The sequence below is a fragment of the Taudactylus pleione genome, unplaced genomic scaffold (assembly GCF_031769625.1).
Source record: "Taudactylus pleione unplaced genomic scaffold, aTauple2 ptg000385l, whole genome shotgun sequence".
NCBI classification, from domain to species: Eukaryota; Metazoa; Chordata; class Amphibia; order Anura; family Myobatrachidae; genus Taudactylus; species Taudactylus pleione.
This window is the reverse complement of record NW_028284786.1, coordinates 5,901-28,523: the sequence shown is the minus strand read 5'-3', so window position 1 is coordinate 28,523 and position 22,623 is coordinate 5,901. Positions and strand designations below refer to the sequence as shown.

The window sequence follows — 22,623 nt, the reverse complement described above, 5'->3', positions numbered from 1 at the left end:
CCTGGTCTCCCCTAACTCCTCTCTCCCCTATTCACTCTCCCCTTAAACCCCTCCTTCAGCAATAATAGCAGTAGTAATAGTAATAATAATAAAACCCGGCCTCCACCACCCCTAAATAGCCGGCCAGTCACACTCCTTTGATATTTATTATTATTAGAATTATTATTAGTTTAAATAATCTCTCTTCTCCCCTGGCCCCCCTACCTCCTCTCTCCACTATTCACTCTCTCCTTAAACCCTTCCTTCAGCAATAATAGCAGTAGTAGTAATAATTAAAATAATAACAATAATAAAACTCGGTCTCCACCACCCCTATATAGCCGACCAGTCACACTCCTTTAATGTTTACTATTATTATTGTGATTAGTTTAAATAATCTCTCTTCTCCCCTGGTCCCCCATAACTCCTCTCTCCCCTATTAACTCTCCCCTTAAGCCCTCCCTTTAGCAATAATAGCCATAGTAGTAGAAGTAATGATAATAATAATAATAAAACCCGGCCTCCACCTCCCCTAAATAGTCGGCAAGTCAAACTCCTTTGATGTTTATTATTATTATAATCATTGATATTAGTTTAAATAATCTCTCTTCTCCCCTGGTCCCCCCTAACTCCTCTCTCCCCTATTCACTCTCCCCTTAACCCCTCCCTATAGCAAAATTAGCAGTAGTAATAATAATAATAATAATAATAATAAAACCCGGCCTCCACCGCCCCTAAATAGCCGGCCTGTCACACTCCTTTGATGTTTATTATTATTATAATTATTGTTATTAGTTTAAATAATCTCTCTTCTCCCCTGGTCTCCCCTAACTCCTCTCTCCCCTATTAACTCTCCCCTTAAGCCCTCCCTTTAGCAATAATAGCCATAGTAGTAGAAGTAATGATAATAATAATAATAATAATAATAATAATAATAAAACTCGGCCTCCACCTCCCCTATATAGCCGGCCAGTCACACACCTTTGATGTTTCTTTTTTTTTTATTATTATTATTATTATTATTATTATTATTAATAATATTAGTTCCATCCTAACTCATCTATCCCCGATTAAATCTCCCCTTAACCCTTCCCCTTAGCAATAATAATAGTAGTAATAATAGTTCAAATGATAATAAAAATAATAGGAATAATAATAGTAATAACAATTAAATAATAATAATAGTAATAACATCTAATGTATCTAAATTATTTGTAGAAAATGTAAAAATACAAAAAATATAAACATGTTTTAAAAATTCTAAAAACATAAACATGTTCTTCTTTTCTTCATCATGGTTCTGAAGTGCTGTGTAATAACAAAAAAAAAAGTAAGACTTTAATGTGTGTTTTCTATGGTAAAAAACACACACACTACAGTATCTTATTCTGTTTGTTGCTGTGTGATCCTGCACTATGGATGCAGAAGGTCTCCAACATGCATTGTCATCTCCTATCAATATGTCTTATTTCTATACCCAGCACCCTCATCATTAGATCTCTCATATTGTGACTATTCATGATATTAATTATCGGGATTCCGACCCCGATAATTAACATTCTAACTCGATGCAAGCGTGGAGACAGCTTATCCGAAAATCAGCTGTCTCCCCGAACTGTTTCACTGTTCCTTTCAGAGCAGTGAGACAAGTGCACATGCGTAACCTACAGGTCACGCATGCGCACAAGAGCCCCGTCGTCTAGAGGAAGGAGTCGGACAGGGGTGGAGGGATCCGAAAGAACCCTCTTCGCTATACGGGACTCCTTCCCATAGGAAGGAGTAGGTTGCGAGCCCGGAGCCAGAGCACTTGTCATCTAAAGATGGCGAATACTCCTGCACTCAAGCCTTGAAAATATTGTATTTTCGGAGCTTGATTAATTCTGACCCCATACTAGTGTATGGGGACAGTGGCCCATTCAGCGAGAGGAAGGTAAGCAGGAGATATCACGGATACCTTCTTGATGAATGGCCCGATAACTTAATTTCTACAATTGCAGGTGAAAATGTTCATTTTCCCCTGCTTTTATAGAAATTAAGTGATGATGAATAGGCCCCTATATGATGAAACAAGGGATGCACAGGATGTTATTGTTCATTTACTTATTTAATCAGTATGTGAGTTAATATATTCCCTATCCTGCATTACCTAATATCACATAGACAGCAGGCGCGTTACCAAATGGGATAGGCCATCCCCTTCCCCAAGTTCAGTCATACATTGTGTGGCTGCACAGTAACTGGGTATGAGATCTTCTTACACAGTAGCAAACTGATTGGTGGATGGTGCTGGTCATTCACAAGATGGAGTAGCTGGAGGTCTCCATACTTTAATTAGTGAATGTCTGAAACTATCCACTAATCAGAGTGCAGGCTGCTGTCACATGGCCTGTACAGTGCACAGACAGACAGCAAGACACCACAGGAGGGGTAAGTTATTTAATTGTTTCACCCTACAGATATGTGATCTAATTTCATAATAATTATACCAATAAACTTTTGGAAGTGGGCTCAGGGCCTGATTCAGAGCCGCTCGTAAGCGGGCGCTCGTTCGCTCCGAGTGATGTTCGCACATCTGCGCATGCATATGGGTTGTAATGCGCATGCGCCAACCAGTCAGTGCGGTTGGAAATCGTCTGCTCACAAAATAGCGAATGCCTGCTAATTTGAGTGACATGATGAGGCATTTGTGGGTGGTAACAGGGGAAGGTGCTTGAAAACTGGGAGTGGAGATCCGAACGCAGGCGTGCCAAATGGTCAAAACGGGCATTTTAAGGGTGTGCATAATTAACAAAGCAGCGTCATCGACCACGTCACTTGGTTGTCTTTTAGTCTGAACTGCTCGCATGATTGCGGTAGGAAAATGCTACCAGAAGAATAGCGAGCAGTTCATACGCCTTTCGATGTACTCGATTAATCTAATAAATAGCGGAGATGACGTATGATGCGAGCGGCCAAGGGGCGTCTTTACAAAATAGCGAGCGCATGTTTTGCTCGCTCGCTCAGACATAGAGGCGTCAACAGACCGCAAAGAGCGAGCGCTCAATTTAAATAGCCAGCCCCTTTTTCTGAACGACCGTCCACAAATTCCAGCTCTGAATCAGGCCCTCAGTCCAGGGGCGTATCTATAATGGGTGCAGGCTGTGCGGGGAACATGGGCCCCTGGGTCAAAGGGGGCAACGCACTGCACACCCTGCACCCATAATATTACGTACCTCTCCAGAGTCGCACATCAGTGCGGGGGTCCTGCGCTGTAAAACGACCACGGTGGCCATTTTCCTGTTGTTTGCGCATGCGCAGTACAGGGAACATGGCCGCCTCTGCAGTGCCCAGAGTCTATACCTCCAGCGCTGGCCGCGCACAGCTCAGTGCACTGCCGGCCGCCGGGCGGAGAGGAAGGGGCCTATGTCGGAGACTGCACACGGGCCCCCTCCTCTCTAGAAACGGCGCTGGCTCAGTCTCATAATTACTTCAGAGATCTGATTTTATATTATATTATATAGAAGGTAGATTTAAATTATATTATGCTGTATTATATTATGTATATTATATTGTGCTGCTAGAGATCTACGGTCTCATTTAGCATTATTGCAGAGATTGGTAAGGAGGGGAATATTTTACATTATAATGTCATCAGAGATATGGGGCCTGATTTTGAATTACAGAGATTGAAGTATGGGGTACTCTATATTAAAATGCCAACAGAGATCTCATGAACAACCATGGCTGTGTATGAATCTAATAATTAAGACACTTTCATAGAGGAGCTGACTATAAAAACTCAAAGTTCAATATTATCACCAGCATCAATCAACTGATTTGCTGAGTGACAGACATGAGCCCTGAGATGTATAAGTCACCCTCTTAGAATTTACCTTCTTCATCCAGCGAGAAGTCTAAACTATTCCTGCTGGGAGGTGGTGGCATAATCTGTAGAGCACATCCTCAGAGGTGACCTCAGAAGAATAGAAAAGAAAATGTGTTAAAATTATACTCTTAACTTATAAAGAGAATATACACATACAATATAAATATGAATACGAAAACCATCAGCTTAAAACCATCTCTTCGTTCCATAACCATCTTCCAGGTGTTAGGCCATCTCGCTCCATGCAGTTGGAAGGCTGGTGTTCTGGGGATGGTCCTCCAGTTGGAGCCCACATATGAGAACCCTCTGAACAGCTCCTGGTCCATTGAGCTCAGTGGTGTTATCTGAGCCTCTGCTGCTTCCATCTCCTCGATGTTACATCCTCTGGAGCTGTGTTCAATGGTGGGCTACAGGAAGAAGAGACAAATAAACATCCATGTACTCAAATCTGATTTCAAATTCATAAAAGCTAAAAGTGTTAGAAAAAAGTAAGATGTGACATGTATCTATGGATCCGCTGATAGCACAGACTAATGTAGTGTGGTTCTGCCTCTCTATAAAGGGTGCGGGGTGTGCGGTGCATATATTGTAGGCTGCAAAGTCTACTGGCGCCCAAACCATACCAGGGCCAAAACTAGGATTTTTCACACCCGCGGGAAGGCAGTAATTTGGCCCCTCCCCCCCAAAAAAACAACAAAGAAGACATTTTTTTACGTGCAATGCATGTGCACTCCTGAAAAAATTGTGTTGTTTCATGTATTACATTACGCCACACAGTAACGCCCACAACACATTATACCACAGTAATGTCCCTTACAACATATTATGTCACACTAATGCCCCTTACACATTATGCCACAGTAATGCCCCTTAAACATTAAGCCACCTTAATACCCCTTACACATTATGCCACAGTAATGCCCCTTACACATTATGCCATAATAATGCCCTCTTACACATTATGCCACAGTAATACCCTTTACACATTAACCCACCATAATGCACCTTGCACATTTATATCCCCCTTCCTTCCCCGAAGCCTCTCACCTTGTTCCCAGGATTTGAAGCCTCTCACCCTAAAATTTGGAGCTGCACGCCGCATTGGCAAGCTTGCTTTCCAGCTAAGGATTTGGGGCCACATGCCTGCATTGGCAGGCAACCGTCCACAGCCCTTGAGAGACAAACACCACCATCATTCTAATGCGATACTGGTCACGGGCCAATCAGAACTTGCAGACTGGCAGCCGCTGCTGATTTGCAGCTGGCCCATGAGTTCTGATTGGCTCTCAATTGGCGCTACAAGAGAATGATTGCAGCTCTGTGTCTCTGCAGGGCAGCGGGCGGCTGCCTGCCAGTCCTGGCGTGTGGCTCCAAACCCACACTAACAGCCAGGTACCTAGGCCCCCGCTCAACAGCTTGTTCTCAGTGCCCCCAAGACCAGCGTCAAGGGCACGTGCCCCCCTAGTAGCTACCCTGACCATACACCCTGCACCCATGTTCAATACTTAGCTCTCCGGAGTTCCATGTTGGCAGTGGCTGGACTCAATATAATAATGTACATGAAATCACTTACTACATATGGGTGCAATGTGATTGCATTTATTTCACTAGCTAAATAAAGCAGGTAATGCCACAGTGATCACCATGTGGATAGGCTGAGCGATGTCCTCTCATCATAAAATGATAGTTGACTTTCATCTTTTTATTATATTTGTAAATGACCCTTATTATCTTTAAATGCATTAATTGTGCAAAACTGCTTTTTTTCCTATACTTACTGGGTCAGGGACATGTGGTGGTGGGAGTCTAAGGGCTTCCAGCGAGACCCAATCCATACGCTGGAACAAAGGATGCTGGCGGATGTTTCCGGTGACTCCCAAACGCCTGGATGGATTGTTACACAGGAGCTGCTTAATGATGTCTTTAGCCACAGCTTCTGCCTCGTGGAACCGTCTGGGATGGAAGCGACGGGTTCCGGTAATCATTTCATTAATGATGACACCAAATGAATACCAATCCACTCCAGCGTTGTACTCCTCTCCTGCCAGCATCTACCATAAGAGAGATATTATAGCACATTGTTACTCTATCATTATCTACTATATGCCATGTGTCTGTGTCTCATTGGCACTAGTTCTTTGCTATTATCATCCCACCTCTGTCAGTAGGTAACACTTTGGGTAGCATTCTATTAGCTGAGTCTTTGCCGCAAATTGCTTAAAGTGGCTAAAAACGTCACAACCGTGACTAGGAATGGTCATAATGTTTTATTTGTGTGTGGTGTAACCATTTTTTTCTCCATATGGAGAGTTTTTTCTATGTTTTAGAAAAGATTTTTACATTTTATGCCTAAAAGTGATGTATACACTGTATTTTGCAGTCAAAACAAATGGCAAAAAACATTGATTAATAATGTAATAAGTGTATGTGACATCTGCCAGGCGTAAGCCGGAGCATATGCTGCTGATAGTAATAATATATTATACCCCTCACCTCTGGTGCCATATATCCAGGGGTTCCAGCGTATGCTGTGGCTGTCTGGTCACCAAAGATGTTATCGATTGCCAGGCCGAAATCAGCAATTTTCAGATGACCAGACTCTGCCATCAGGATGTTATCTGGCTTTAGGTCTCTAAAAAGAAAGATTTATAATAAATGAGAACTGTTTTGTCTAGTGAGAAATATATACTGTACATGAATTACCAGTAGTATTACAGGAGTCACATTTTGCAGACAGCGCCACCTAGTGATTACAGTGATTTCAGTTCTTACTTTAAGCGTAATAAGAAAGTGCACATCACTGTGACCTGATTATGTATGAAATTGGAATTATTAGTATAATTACCGATGGATGACACCCTTAGAGTGCAGGTGTTGTACACCACATGTGATCTCAGCTGCGTAGAACCTTAAAGAGAGGAAATGACTGTAACTTGTTGACATTAGAGAAAGGTAGAAAACCTGATATTCCCACTTACCCCCTCATGTCATAACACTGCCCCTGTCACATGACACCCTATTATCACTGACACATTCTCACAACTATGCCCCCACATGATCAGCACATTGACATATATGCAAGACATTCCATGATCTAATAGGCCATATGTTAGCAGGGCTATCAAGACAATGGTGGGACCAGGTGATATATAGGGGGTGTGGTCAAATCCCCCTGAAAAAAATTAGTGGAAAATACTATGTGCACCTACAAAGGGGGGTGTTTATCCCCCTCGACAGCTGGCCCAGGCACCCTGCCAAGCCCCTCAAACAAGTCCAGGTCCCGGTAATTAGTATCTGCTCCCCCTTCTCTCTGTGCCCCTGCATGTTATTCTATCCATACTCACATTCCACATAAAGACTTAATTAAGGTGATCAGACCGTACCTTAATGAAAAGATTACATTGAACATTTGCCATTCTCTGGAGAGGATGGCCCAGGTGTATGGGATGGGGGCATGTACATTAAAGTCTGCATTTTATTTAAGTCTAACTCATTTCAATGCAGATGTAATGCAGCTCAAAACTGAGTATTATTATCTTAAACAAGCTCTATTGATAAGGACAAGGTACCCCAGTAATGTTAGCTGCTGGGCCATCTAGCATCCCAGCTTTGGGTAAAGGTGTAGGGGTAGGAAATATTAAGGGGAATTTACAAAAGGTGTACAACCCTTATACTGTCCCTATCTGTGCACACACTGTTACAGTTCATTTCAGTACATGTCTGTTGTATTTGAGGTGCTTACGTTGCGCTGGTGATGTCCAAGCGGCCTTTCCTCTGCAGGAACTGGTATAAGTCCCCGCCACTCGCGTATTCCAGACCCAGAAATAGATGGTTCTGTTTCATTGGACACACACAATAGTCATATAATAAATTTTATTAGGAGAACATGGCAACAACTCCAAGTGAGCGAACTGGCTCATAGTAACATTATTACCCAAGAAGAGATGAATCCTGTATATGTTAGATGTGTAAATATAAATAAAGAATCCCAACTAATGATCCTTGACTAATAAGAAATACACTGTACCGTGGTCTGGAAGGCAAGGTGACCATGGATGAGGAAGGCACTACCAGACGCAACCTCTAGCACCCTGCGCTCCACAAACACCAGCTCCGGGTCCTTCAATAGCAGATTTCTCTTCCTGATGACCTTCACTGCCAATCGCTGACCAGTCAGAGAGTCCTCAGCCAGCAGGACCTACAGGTGATAGAGGAATACACACACAATCATATTTCTACTTACATTTTATTACCTCCATACGCATCCAGGTAGCTCCATATCTTTAGAGGTTAGCGGTATATTGTATTTCCAGTGTCATTAAAGTAAAAAAAAAAGTCATTTTTACATATTATTTGATTCTATAACAGAGTAGACTGTGGATGATGTTTCTGTAAATGACAATAGTAATATGCAGTCAGCCAGCACAGGAGTAAGGCCTACCCGGCTACTTTCCTGGAATGAGAATCCAGAATATTCCCAGATTAATGATGTGACTGAGGGTAATAGTGCCATTAAGTCCTGCCCCCACTGCAGGGCCGGATTAAGGGGGGGGGGTGACGGGGTGGTTGTCCCTGGGCCCCACACACGGAGGGGCCCCTACACTGGATCAGTGTGACCCTGCCGAGAACAGGTGTCCAGTGACAGTGCCGCTGCATACAGCTCAAAGTGGCTCCCGAGTCTTCTTCTCACCGGCGCCACGTGACACATTACGTTCGTGACGTCGATTGGAGGACCAGGCAGCAGCTCTGCCTGGAGGAGGTCACGCCCGCACGCCGTCACTCAGATAAGTCAGCGGCAGAGTCTTTGGGGGTAGGAGGGCAGAAGGCTTAGGGGGAAGGGGGGAAGCTCCATGTGGCTTGAAGGGGCCCCCGCAATTTAAGGGGCCCCCACAAGCCTTAATCTGGCCCTGCCACACTGCTTTATGGTGATGCTTAATGACGTACATGGAGTGACAATGATAATATATTCATGATGCCTCCTTTACTACAATGTCTGAGTCACACAGTTGTTACCTGAGTTATGTAACCACAGTCACATGACTTACCTTCCCAAAGCTGCCCTGGCCCAGTAGATGGCAGAAGGACAGCCTCTTGATGTATGTAGAGACTGTTTCTCCAGGAGCAGCTTCCTGAACACCACTTCCTCCTTAAAGGGATAAAAAAGTGAACAATGTAACATTTACTATTCAGAGTTAGGGCTCTATTTATTATCATTAGTTTTACTAAAATTAAGTGAAAAAGGGTGTTTTCACACCCTTTTCACAATATTTTAGTTTCACCTAAAGTTACTACAGGGAAATTGGAGTACAATTCGTAAAATTCTACTCCAACCCCTACGTATCACTTATTTTTAGTAATCAGATCGCATTTCCCATAATTGGAAAGGGAAATGCGATTTTGTGTGCAAGTTACTAAAAATAAATTGTGAAAAATATACCTGGGGAGGCCCTGTGATAATAACGCCACCTGGAGGTGGCATTATCCAGGGTCTCTCTCCGGTTACCGGACTCCTGCTCCACTCTAACATGCAGAGCAGAGCCCGGAGACGGCCCCAGTGATCAGCTGTGTGGTCTAAACAGACCACACGCTGATACACTACAAAAAAAAAAAAAGTAAATAAAAAAATTACTTACCTGAGTCCAGGGACCGGAGTTCGGGGCTCCGGTGATGTCCTCCCTCCGGTCAGCTGGTCTCCCTTACTGCACTGCGGCCCAGTCATCAGGTGACCGGGTCCCAGTGCAGTATGGGATGTCAGCTGACCGGAGTAATATCACACTACAATCTGCATTCCCAATGCAGATTGTAGTAAATAGAGCTCTTAGAGGCACATGTAAAATGCATGTACATTATTGTATTGTATTACACCATTATGTAACTGTAATGCAGTCAGAATACTGTTGTGTACAGAGAGAGCACATAAACTCAGCCATACAGAGGAAAGTGGGTCATCAATTGCTACTGTTGGAAAAATGGTCAGGGATGGGCTGTGGAGGGGTATTTGCACCTCAGGCTGGTGTCATATTGCATCACCTTGTGCCGGTCAGTTGCTTAATATTATTTGTATAATAGCTGGATGGGCAGACCATCAGTGTATCTGGGATATCCTCAGTGGGCCCCATTGCTTAACAATTTAATTGGCTAATATTTTACAAATATGACCCCAAAATTGTTGATTTTTTTTTAAAATGATCAAATTATGGAAATAACTATTTACACCTGATTTGGTAAAACACAATTAATAAATATGTAGATTATTAATGACATTATACTGAATAAGGGTAATAGTTCTTATTTACATAATTTGATTATTTAATAAATCAATAAGTTTTGGAACAATTTAAAAGAAGAGTTTTATACAGGTAAAAAAAACTTTATAGTGATATATAGTGTGTGTGTATATAATATATATATATATATATATATATATATATATATACATACACCATTTTTATAACTGTACAAAACATAATTTTACTTACACTTATCAGCCCTGCAAAAAGCCAGCAGCAGCAGTGAGTGGGCAATCCTGCGGGGCTGGCCAGGTGAGCAGTGCATGTAAATGGGGAGAGACCAGAATACACAGCATCCCTGAGCCCCTTGAGCTCAGGCTGCAGGGAGACTGTTTTTAAGCAGGAGACTGAGCTATTAATTTTATTATTATTATGTGGGTTAGTAATTTAATGTTATTGGATAGAGGACTTGGCTATTTATTAGTGTGGAGTTATTATTATTTAATGTAATGGGGATGTGGGCTGGGCTATTAATTTATTGGTGTGGTGGGGTAATCATTTAGCAGTGGATGGGAACTGTTCATTTAATGATGAGGGATATTAATATAATAGTGGCATCTTGGCAATGTCTATTCATTTAAGGTGGGGATGAGGGATATTTATTAAATATTGATGTTATTATGGGCTTTATAGGATGGAAGGTATATTTATTTATTGGGGATGGCTACATGGGATCAACAGTGGTTATGTTTATTATGTTGGTCTCAGAATGGGAGATGTGAAATGACTGAGCAGTGAGCGCTGTATACCGTGATCACTCGCACCGCCGGTATTCTGTGCTGACTGCCCCAAGTCCTGACAATGCGCCTGTGCTGCTGCGCAGTGTGTAACTTCCCGTATCCCCATACAACTGCATGCCTGAAAACTCTCTGTAACCCTGGTTGTCTCTAGAATATGTGTTATTTATTAATGGCAATGTGAAGGCACAATTGTCCCCTGTGGGCTATATTGCACTTTATACATTATATTGTGTAGGAATAATGTACTATAACTGTGAGGGAGGAGTGCTAGTCCCTTATTTTGCCAGGGGCCTTCGTCATATAAACTCTAGGTGGGGTCAGGTAGGTATTTGAAGACCCCATAGCAAAAGTTTGAGAAGGCCCCTATGTAGCACCCAATGGCAGTGTATTACTGGCCTCCAGGGGTACAGGGGAAACCCCTGGTGGGCCCCACTGCCCAAGGGCCTACCCTCTTCTCTAGTGCTCAGGTTCCAGACTGTACACTTGAATTATTAATTATACATATGTTAAATTATACTGCACAGAACTATGATGTATTTTCTACAATGCATTGCTGTTATTAATCTTGTACATTATCTTGCATGCATTAGCAGTATTTACTATATAGATTATTCAAGGGACCCAGACCATGCACTCTTAATGGTTAGCCAAGTCTCTGTGGAGGCTGGCCACAACCCCAAATATGGGCCCCTATCACTGCATTCCCCCGGTGGGCCCTTCATGCTCCAGTCCGAGACTGCCCAATGGTAAAAAATATAACACATATAACTTTGACAAGGTAGATCAGCCCTCCTCAGCACTGGGTCCTAAAGCAGGTGTACCCCTTGCACCTATTGTAGTTAGTAGGGATTAGCACAAGATGAGAAGTCAAGGCTAAAGCAACATGCAGGGCTGGCACGAGGCATGTTCAACCATTGCAGTCAAACAGGGGCGCCACCCCATTGATGGCGTACCCCTGCCAATCTTCCCGATTCTCAGCGGGACAGTCCCGTTTTTTGGGCACTGCCCTGCTGTTCAACCCGCGGGCCGAAGGGTCCCGCTGGTGGTCGGGAGGTTGGACACTCCCACCGCCGCAGCTGTGCCGGCCCCATAGAAAAGTAATGGACAATTCAGTGCAGGAAGAGGGCTGGGGGCAGCCCAGCTACTGAACGAGTGCTGGGCTTGCCCCCGGCCTGACGTTAAATGGGAGAAGTGCCATACAGGCACGTCCCCAATTAGTGTCACTTAGGGGGCATGGTCTATGATAATTAGGCCACGCCTCCTTTTTGGGCGCTCACGACTTCACCGAGCGCAGGGTGAGGGGCATCGTATTCCCTCTCCACACAGGGCGTGACACCTCCTCGAGCCGGCCCTGGTAACATGCAATAGTATGTGGAGTTGCAGCAACTCAAGTTGGAGCATATTACAGTAAACAGACCTAAATACATAAAAAACGCTATAAAGTATTCAGTTATACCCCATGTATTTCATTAATGTAGAGGTCAGATTGTATGCTGTGCTCCATTTTGTTGTGGCTAAAGGGTATTGACATTTAAAATACTCCCTGGAACTACAATGAAACATCTTACAATGGAATTGTTTCCTCTATGAGTAACAAGTAGATATAGCTTATTAGGAGCATCTCCACATAATTGTGGGCTATGCAGGGATTGTGCATATGTGTAAATACACCTGTATATTCAGGAGGATCTCTTGCACCAGGGAAAGGGCTGACACAAGTGAGAACTGAAAATAATGACATCTATGACGCCAAGTATACAGATTGTAGCAGTCCAGTCACAAGGATGCATACAACTCAGCGTGTGGGTGATATCTGTATTTAGGGCCTGATTCATTACAGATCACTATTGCGATCGTAGCTGTGATAATGCATGCAGTTCTGCTGCGAAATATGCTAATGTTTGCAACCACTCAGCCAGCATAGAGACGCCCACTACCGCTTTCTCACATCCGTAATACCTCTCAGTCCTGCGTATAAATCGGTAACAATGAGTAACATCGGCCCCTCACACAGAATTACAGCAGGTCTGACCTATCAAATTTTGCAATCGATAGAGGTTTTTAGCATAATCACGGCCAAGGTTATGGGCCTACCCTCCACATCCAGGTAACCTCTTTAGGGTAGGTCCCTAACATACTAGGGGTCAAATCCAGAGTGCAGGACACCCCCAAACTAGCCCAGCTAAGCCACCCTAGGGCACTGCCATAATAGGAAAAGTGAAGTGTAAAAGAAATAGTTAAGAGCAGCCACAGCTGCATATATATATATATATATATTCAGGGTGTGCAGTCCAGGAACCTTTCCTATATACTGAATCTTTCCTGTCTCAGGAATTGCAGGTTCCGTTGCATGCAGTGAGTACTCAGGCTGCATATGTCGTCACAGTAGCTAATGTATGCACACCCATGTAATGGCGTTCAAACGGACAGGCACACCTGGGTTTCTCTTACCACTCCCTCGTCACCACCCCCAAACACTGAAATCCCATCACTCACTCTGCGATGGCTTTCTATCTGCGTGTGTAAATGCAATGCTAACCTTCACATGCGCACTGCGGTGCATACACATGCGCAGTATGCACCATTGACCGATATGCGTATGCAGTTGCAATTGCGATCCATGCTGTTTCAGGCCCTTAGTTCCATATATGCAATTCTGGAGCTATTATGGCCAACTCGCATTGCACTCTGCATTTAAAACCAGACACATGATCATTACCCAGCTGCATGCAGTCAGCTGTTATCATGCTAAGATTATGGTTTTACAGATGCAGCAAAGTTTGTTGCAGCAAACAGAATGTATTATGCTATTTATTCATATAACCCGGGTTACTGACAGCTTAACTCAGACCCTCCAACGCATACTTGTCTACTCTCCCGGAACTCTCCCGATAATCGGGTGCTGCTCCTGGCACCCCGCAAGACTAGGCAAGTCCCCCGGAATGGCCTCCGGCACCTCGCAAACCCACGAAAGTGGGCAGTCCGGGGGTGCGATGATGCGATTCTCATCGTCATCGTAGCCCCGCCCCCTGCCTTATAATGCCAGTAATATTAGCATTCTAAAGCGTGGGGGTTGGGGCCACTATGATGCAATCGCGTTGCCACACCCCCGCTCCGCCTACCTAAACCGCCCCCACCCTCTGCTGGACGGACCTGGAAGCCCCCTCCCGAAGCCCCCTGCAGAAAAGTCGGTAAGTATGCTCCAAAGTGACCATTCCATTAGGAATAAAATGCTCTGCTCCTGGACTTCCCTCTTAATTTATGATTACAGACACCTGTGCTGAAACACCTGTCTCATCAATTACCTAGTTCAGCACAGGTGACTGCAATCATACATTAGGTGGGACCCCAGGAGCAGAGCATTTTGTATCTAATGGAATAGGTCATGTTAACTATGATTCAAGATATCAGAGATTTAGTTGTGACAAACCATTTACTGCACTAAATCCTGCCCCATATGTAAATAACTGGATAAAACCACATACTCTTCAGTAGTAAACATATACCTATTGTAGTCAGCTGTAAGGTGCCCATGCAGGAGAGCACAATCTCTTTCTCATAGTAATTATGCCTGCTGCCCCTTTACATTAAGCATCCTATTTCCATAGCCATGTAACAGCACTGGGTGTGGTTATCATTATCTAGTCCCCTATGCCCGATATCCCCTAACAATGCATGATAAAAGGGAAATGCTGCATTTTCCATCTAGAAGGATTAATCACCCCCTCCCTCGGACACATACAGGGGTATTCAATATGGGACCGATAAGTCCGTTTTTGCGTTAATATCGGAGGTATGACGTCATTATCGCAGGTTTTACTTTTACACCGTATTCAATTTCAGAGACATCGCATTTTTGAAAAGTCGAAGTTAAAAAACGGGGATAAGTTTTCACCATTGAATAGGTGTCGAAAAAAAGTGCAGAATTGGGGTTTAGGGGTGCAGGCTTAAAAAAAATAGCCTGCACCCTTCAGAAGGACCCCTTGAAACGATCTGTGTCAAAAAAAAATAAAAAATCGGGACAGCCCAAAAAAAGCACTTGGAATTTGGGGGCCAAAAAAAAAATGTTGGGGAACAAAGTTGAAAATAAGCGAACTTGACTCTGGGGGGTCCCCAAGTATGCCCCAGGTGATTTTTTCATTGCAGCTGCTTGTGCAAGTGGGTTTTTCACGATTTTTTCAAGTATGTTTAGCAACTTTAAAATATGCTGACCCCCATTTTCAAGTACCCCAAATTTGCTGGGCATAGTTATTTTTCCCAAAAAAATTTTCTAAATGCTCTTCTGCACCACCTTCTTCAAAGTCGCATTTATGCACTTGCCGCGGCTATTAGAAACCCCGACTTCCTTTAGGAGTTAAAAATGAGGGTACCCATAGTGATCCCCCATGTCTACACATCATTAGGGGGGTCCCTAGAATATTTCCCGAAAATTCCCGTTTTTGTTAACCTGTTAAAAAAATGTGTAAAAATTTAGAAAAAAAATGACATAAGGTCCCCCCCCCAAAAGCCAAACCAGCCCCAGGCTTGCCAGCCAGTGGTGGTTTCTAAAAATACGGGGAACAAAATGTGTAGGGTTCCACCGTATTTTAGAAACCAACACCAGGCTGCAGGGACAAGTGCTGGTTTTAAATATAGGGGGCAAAAACGACGTGGGGTACCCCCTATATTTAAGACCAGCACCAGATCCAACCGACCGGGGTGCAATGCCACAGCCCGGAGACCCAATCACCGGGGCTCCAGGTCCAAAGCATTACCCCCTTAGAGGGGTATTCAATATGAAAGGTTAACTTCCCTGGCAAAGTTAACATTTCATATCGGAGTTTTTTTCTGCGTGAAGGTATGGTGCGCGCTCCCGCTTATCCCCGTATTCAAAATAAAATTAACGAAAACGGGAAACTCCCAAGTTGGATTTGCGTAAAGTTACGAATTTTTCCTTAAAATAATTGTAAGACCCCCCTAAAGTTGTAAAAACATGGGGGAACACTATGGGTACCCCCGTTTTAGCCATTAGTTGAAAGTCGGGGATTTAAATAGCCGCAGCAGGAGTTTTTTTCCAGACATTGAAGAAGTGATGCAGAAGAGCACTTACGTTATATTTTTTCATTTTTTTAAGTGGTCCCATCAAATTTGGGGTACATGAAAATGGGTACTAGCAAATTTTGGTGTCCCTAAAGTAATTTTTTTAAAATTCTGCATTTGTGCACCTGCCGCTATAAATCTATTCTAGAAAACACCTGCCGCATACTTGCAGAATAGCCCTGAACCTATTTCCCTATTGTTTAACAATTGTTTCCCTTTTTTTTTTTTTGCAACCCAATTTTTAAATTCATTTTTTGGGGTGTCCCTGTTTTTTTTTTTTTAACTTTTTTTGACACAGTTCTTTTTTAAATGTCAATCTCAGGGGTGCAGGCTATTTTTTTTAAGCCTGCACCCCTAAACCCCAATTCTGCACTTTTTTTCGACACCTATTCAATGGTGAAAAGTTATCACCGTTTTTTATCAAAGACTTGTCAAAACTGCGATAAGTCTTTGAAATTGAATAGGGTGTAAAAGTAAAACCTGCGATAATGACTTCATCATTGCAATATTAACGCAAAAACGATGTTATCGCACCCATATTGAATACCCCTCATAGTGATTGCATTATGGCTGGTGGGGCAATTTAAGGCTAGGTGGTGCTAGGCAGCTGCAGAGGTGAAAGGACTGCAGATGAATAACATAGGGATAAATCACATACCTACAGTATAACCTAAGGCCATCAGGTTGAGGGGGAGGATATACAGATTGAGGGGACATGACAGCAGAAAAGAAGCTACAGAAGGTCACTAAGGGTATATCTTCAGTTGAGCCATGGGCAGGGCCGCCAACAGAAATCTTGCGGCCTGGTACACTGATATCTCTGGGGGCCCCCCTCGACCCCCCTCACCCACACATATCTCCCCTGCATTTCCCAAAACACGTGTTACAGCTATACATTGAACAGAGATACCCCCATATATATATTAGCTATACACTGAACAGAGATACCCCCATACATATTACAGAGACAATCAGCCTTTGTCACCCCTGTATTGCCACATACTACTGCAAGTCATATGTTGTAGAAGTAACCACATTATCATCTATAACTTGCCCAGGACCCCACGATAGACAGATAGAAAGATAGATAGATAGATAGATAGATAGATAGATAGATAGATAGATAGATAGATAGATAGATAGATATAGGAGACAGATAGATACAGTCAGGTGCATAAATATTGGGACATTGACAGAATTTTCATATTTTGGCCTCTATTCACCACCACAATGGCTTTGAAATGAAACAAACAAGATGTGCTTTAACTGCAGACTTTCAGATTTAAATTTGAGGGTAATTACATCCAAATCAGGTGAACAGTGTAGGAATTACAACGGCTTCTATATGTGCCTCCCACTTTTTAAGGGGCCAAAAGTAATGGGACTATCAACTCAAAAGCTATTTTATCGACAGGTGTGGGCTATTCCCTCGTTATTTCATTAACAATTAAGCAGGTAAAAGGTCTGGAGTTGATTCTAGGTGTGACATTTGCATTTGGAATCAGTTGCTGTCGACTCTCAATATGAGATCCAAAGAGCTGTCACTATCAGTGAAGCAAGCCATCATTAGGCTGAAAAATCAAAACAAACCCATCAGAGAGATAGCAAAAACATTAGGTGTGGCCAAATCAACTGTTTGGAACATTCTTAAAAAGAAAGAACGCACCGGAGAGCTCAGCAACACCAAAAGATCCGGAAGACCACGGAAAACAACTGTAGTGGATCACAGAAGAATTATTTCCCTGGTGAAGAAAAACCCCTTCACAACAGTTGGCCAAATCAAGAACACTCTCCAGGAGGTAGGTGTATATGTGTCAAAGTCAACAATCAAGAGAAGACTTCACAAGAGTGTATATAGAGGGTTTACCACAAGATGTAAACCATTGGTGAGCCTCAAAAACAGGAAGACCAGATTAGAGTTTGCCAAACAACATCTAAAAAAGCCATTACAGTTCTGGAACAACATCCTATGGACAGATGTGACAAAGATCAACTTGTACCAGAGTGATGGGAAGAGAAGAGTATGGAGAAGGAAAGGAACTTCTCATGATCCAAAACATACCACCTCATCAGTGAAGCATGGTGGTGTTAGTATCATGGCGTGGGCATGTATGACTGCCAATGGAACTGGTTCCCTTGTATTTATTGATGATGTGACTGCTGACAAAAGCAGCAGAATGAATTCTGAGTGTTTCGGGCAATATTATATGCTCATATTCAGTCAAATGCTTCAGAACTCATTGGACGGCGCTTCACAGTGCAGATGGACAATGACCCAAAGCATACTGCAAAAGCAACCAAAGAGTTTTTTAAGGCTAAAAAGTGGAATGTTATGCAATGGCCAAATCAGTCCCCTGACCTGAATCCGATTGAGCATACAATTCACTTGATAAAGACAAAACTGAAACGAAAATGCCCCAAGAACAAGCAGGAACTGAAGACATTTGCAGTAGAGGTGGCAGAGCATCACCAGGGATGAAACCCAGCGTCTGGTGACGTCTATGCGTTCCAGACTTCAGGCTGTAATTGCCTGCAAAGGATTTGCAACAAAGTATAAAAAAGTAAAAGTTAGATTTAGGATTGTTTAGTTTGTCCCATTACTTTTGGCCCCTTAAAAAGTGGGAGGCACATATAGAAACCGTTGTAATTCCTACACCGGTCACCTGATTTGGATGTAATTACCCTCAAATTAAATCTGAAAGTCTGCAGTTAAAGCACATCTTGTTTGTTTCATTTCAAAGCCATTGTGGTGAATAGAGGCCAAAATATGAAAAATCTGTCAATGTCCCAATATTTATGCACCTGACTGTATGAGATAGATAGATAGATAGATAGATAGATAGATAGATAGATAGATAGATAGATAGATAGATAGATAGATAGATAGATAGATATGAGATAGATAGATAGATAGATAGATAGATATGAGATAGATAGACCATTTTAAAGCCACCCTCTGCTTATACCCATTTTTTTATATTATATATATTTGGCAGTAGCAGCACAGTGTTTTTGTTTTAAATAATATCCCATAATATTCTACATGTAAATCCAATGCAAAACTAATTAAATTAATTGATTTTGCTTACCGCATCTCACAGTTAGTGCGTGTTTCAGTCAGCTGCTGCGCTGCCATTCAGTGACTGTCAGATGCTATGGACTGGTTGGGACTGCCAGCCAGGGAAGGTCAGGTGTCATAGATAAGTGTCATAGATAGGATTCTGTAGTGTGGAGGGACTGGAGTGGAGGTGCTGCAGGGCTGCATATGGACAGTGCATATGGATTAGTTTTGCATTGGACACCATTACTGGGGGGATAGCTACTAGTGGGGGCACCATTACTGGGGGGGGGCTACTACTACTGGGGACATCATTACTGGGGGGTAGCCACTACTACTGGGGACACCATTACTGGGGGGAGCTAATACTACTGAGCACACCATTACTGTGGGGGACTACTACTACTGGGGACACCATTACTGGGGGGCAGCTGCTACTGGGGGCACCATTACTGGGGGGGAGCTACTACTACTGGGGACACCATTACTGGGGGGGAGCCACTACTACTGGGGACACCATTACTGGGGGGGAGCTACTACTACTGAGGACACCATTACTGGGGGGGAGCTACTACTACTGGGGACACCATTACTGGGGGGGACTACTACTACTGGGGACACCATTACTGGGGGGGAGCTACTAGTACTGGGGACACCATTACTGGGGGGGACCTACTACTACTGGGGGCACCATTACTGGGGGGGAGCTACTACTCCTGGGGGCACCATTGCTCGGGAGGAGCTGCTACTACTGGGGACACCATTACTGGGGGGCTACTACTGGGGGCACTGCATCGGGAGGGTGAACCTCTACTGGGGACTACTACTGGGGGCACTATATAAGGGGCTTACTACTAGGGGACCACTACTGGGGGCACTAATTAGGGAGAACCACTACAGGGTGCCCTGTATAGGGGGATCACTGCTGGGGGCCTGCATAAGGGGGACCACTACTGGGGGCACTGAATAAGAGGAACTAATAAGGGGCTGCATAAGGGGGTCCACTACTGGGGCATTGCATACTGGGGGTACTGTATAAGGGGAACTAATGGGGGGCTGCTTAAGGGGGACCACTACTGGGGGTACTGTAAAAGGGGCACTACTATGGGCCTGCATAAGATTGACCACAACTGGGGACATTGTATACTGGGGGTACTGTATAAGGGGCACTACTGGGGTTAAGGTGCATATGCAAAGGAATGGTCAGAGTTACGATAAAGGGGTGTGTCATATTGACATGCCCCGTTTTTAAGTGACCACGCCCATTTTTCTGCCAGTTGTAGCCTTCCCAGTGCTTCTCTGGCTTGAATACATACTGCTTACCTTCCCAACATGCTCCTCCATCTCCAAATTGGAGTTTCTATAGAGGAGTGTATAAAGAGGCGCAATATGAAAAAGCTCAGGCATGAGCTATATATATAAATGCATTTTTTACAAATCTGTGTCATTATACTGCTGGGAACAGCTACAGGGACTGATTGTACAAGATCCCTCTATCCTGGTTGTTTTCAGGCTGAAAGAAGGATTTTTCTTCATATGACACTATTCTGAGATGACATTATATAAAATAAGCGTCTACACCTTTATTTAATGTTTTGATGCTTGATGAGTTGCAAAAATGTTAAAGAGCTGTAGGGAGCAATGGCTTCCGCTCTACAGTGTGATACTGTGCGAGCTGGTATTAATGGAGAAGATAATTGCGTTATCTTCTCTGGTAACACTTTGCTGTATATTGGGAATAGTACTGAAAAATGTGGTAACACTCATATCCGCATTGTTTAGTAGAAATTTGTTTGCTGAATAAAGCCCCAACTGTGATATTTTTAGGAAAAGCAACAGAGATCATTATCTGCGTAAAAAAAAGACTAATAACAGACAGTCCTAGGTAGTCCCTTGAACAGCAAAGTAAATTTTTTGTATTTATTAATGCATATGTTAATCCATATAAATTAAGGTTGTTTATTGATTAGGCACATTTCATTACTGTGGTTCTTTTTCATAGAATATATGAAACTCTTTTTCTTTATATACTACACTTAAGCAAATTCTCGTTGGAATTACCACAACCCCACTAATGGCAGTATATCACCTCACTAGTGGTTGGCCTTACCCCTAAGTGGGACCCATGATTACATTCCCTTTAGGGGCAGTAGATGTAGTTTGGACCATGCTAACTTGAGCAAGCAGTTAGAGACCCAAGAGATGGAAAATAACAGATAAAGAAGACTTTTAGCCAAATTAAACACATATTTCTAATTATATTCATAATTTCAGCTGCAAATCCTAATATTGTTATACTGCATGTGATGGCCATAAATGATTACCTCAGATAATATTGAATAATTACTTCATAAAGGTTATCATATTTACCACCAGGCAAAAGGTACATAATTTGTTGGATGTGTGATTCTCATAGGAAATGGGTGTGGTAATTGTGGATAATGGGAGTGGTCTAAACTGTCCAGATTGTTTTTGTTGTTTTCTTGTAAGGTTTGTATTATTCTAGTCTACTGGTTGTCATGTCTAATATATTGATACGGCCATACCTGCTCGTTCCTGTCTCCTTCTAGAGTCACCAAAGCGAATGACCTCCCCAGATGTTTTCCTTCTCTTCCTGTCTGCAATCATTCCACTGTCTATGCCAATTTCTTCTATCTGATCCTCTCTCTTCCTCCTCTTATCACTCTTTTGGCTGGTATAATCCATAGAAAAAAATTCCTGGCTCCCATCATCAGAGCTGTTTTCCACATGCAGGCACTTCTTCCTTCCTTTCGTGCGAGACTCGGTGGAAATCCTCTTTCTGGCCTTCTTGATCGCCCAAGACTCCTCCAAACTGTCAGATATCTTTCTTTTCTTCAAAGCCATCATCTTCTTTCTTCTCTTGTAGATAGAAAACTCCTCATCCTCTGAGCTCCTGGCTTCCTCCAGATGTGACGCCATCCTGTCGACAGTCCAACTGTCTCTGACTCCCAACTGCCACTCAGAGTTTTGAAAGTAAACAGTAGCAGGTGATCATGTGACAGCAGCATGGCAGCTGATGATGGCACCAGCTATGCTTTACCAGACAGCCCATCACCATAGATGATGCCCATCTCATGTAGCTACATTGTAGCTGATACTGTTACTTCTCCTATTACAATCAATTGATGTTGACAAATGCTTGAAGTTACAAATCAGGGTAATTAAAAAAAACATTAATTCATATACATTTTTGAGCTTGGAAGAGGGCCTCTGTGGCATCACTGACAAATCTCCTTGCTGGACTGACGCAGATGGTGTATCGCTTGTATCTTTTATCATGGGTGCTGTTTCATGCTGACTAACTATAGAAGGCTAGCTTGTATAGTAAGGAATTTAACCTTTCAGACCTAGAAATTGAATAAATTATAGAGGCTTAAGTAGAAATATGTATCAGCAACAGCATGACGCACAGTCACAGTGTCCTCTTTAGGGCCATATTCAATTTGAAGAGAAAAGTCAGAGGTTGGACTTTTCGCCATCATCACCGTTTTTTGCAGGGATAACGTATTGGGCATGTGCCCGCTTATCCCCGTATTCAATTTGGATCCGCAGAAAACTGGACCCGGTGGAAAAGTAAGTATCGAAAAGTGC

At 43.1% G+C, this 22,623-nt stretch overlaps 1 protein-coding gene across 1 annotated transcript; it reads right to left on the bottom strand.

Moving 5' to 3' along the window:
* Positions 1-1,036: 1,036 nt before the first annotated feature.
* Positions 1,037-21,951, bottom strand: LOC148507772 (protein kinase C delta type-like). Its single transcript, XM_088445611.1, has 9 exons — positions 21,558-21,951; positions 8,890-8,990; positions 7,872-8,042; positions 7,587-7,678; positions 6,690-6,752; positions 6,338-6,476; positions 5,623-5,895; positions 3,852-4,251; positions 1,037-1,287 (listed from the first exon to the last, which is right to left on the bottom strand). The coding sequence occupies exons 1-8, from the start codon at positions 21,949-21,951 to the stop codon at positions 3,973-3,975; spliced, it is 1,512 nt and encodes a 503-aa protein (XP_088301737.1). The 3' UTR covers positions 1,037-1,287; positions 3,852-3,972.
* Between the last annotated feature and the right edge of the window lie 672 nt (positions 21,952-22,623).

Excerpts from the sequence above, each read along its gene's own strand:
- LOC148507772 (XM_088445611.1), bottom strand. The coding sequence starts at position 21,951 with ATGGCGTCACATCTGGAGGAAGCCAGGAGCTCAGAGGATGAGGAGTTT. Across the intron at positions 7,679-7,871 it reads ACCTTGCCTTCCAGACCACG|AACCATCTATTTCTGGGTCT; the intron begins GTACAGTGTATT and ends CCAATGAAACAG. Across the intron at positions 4,252-5,622 it reads CACCACATGTCCCTGACCCA|CCCACCATTGAACACAGCTC; the intron begins GTAAGTATAGGA and ends TTCTTCCTGTAG.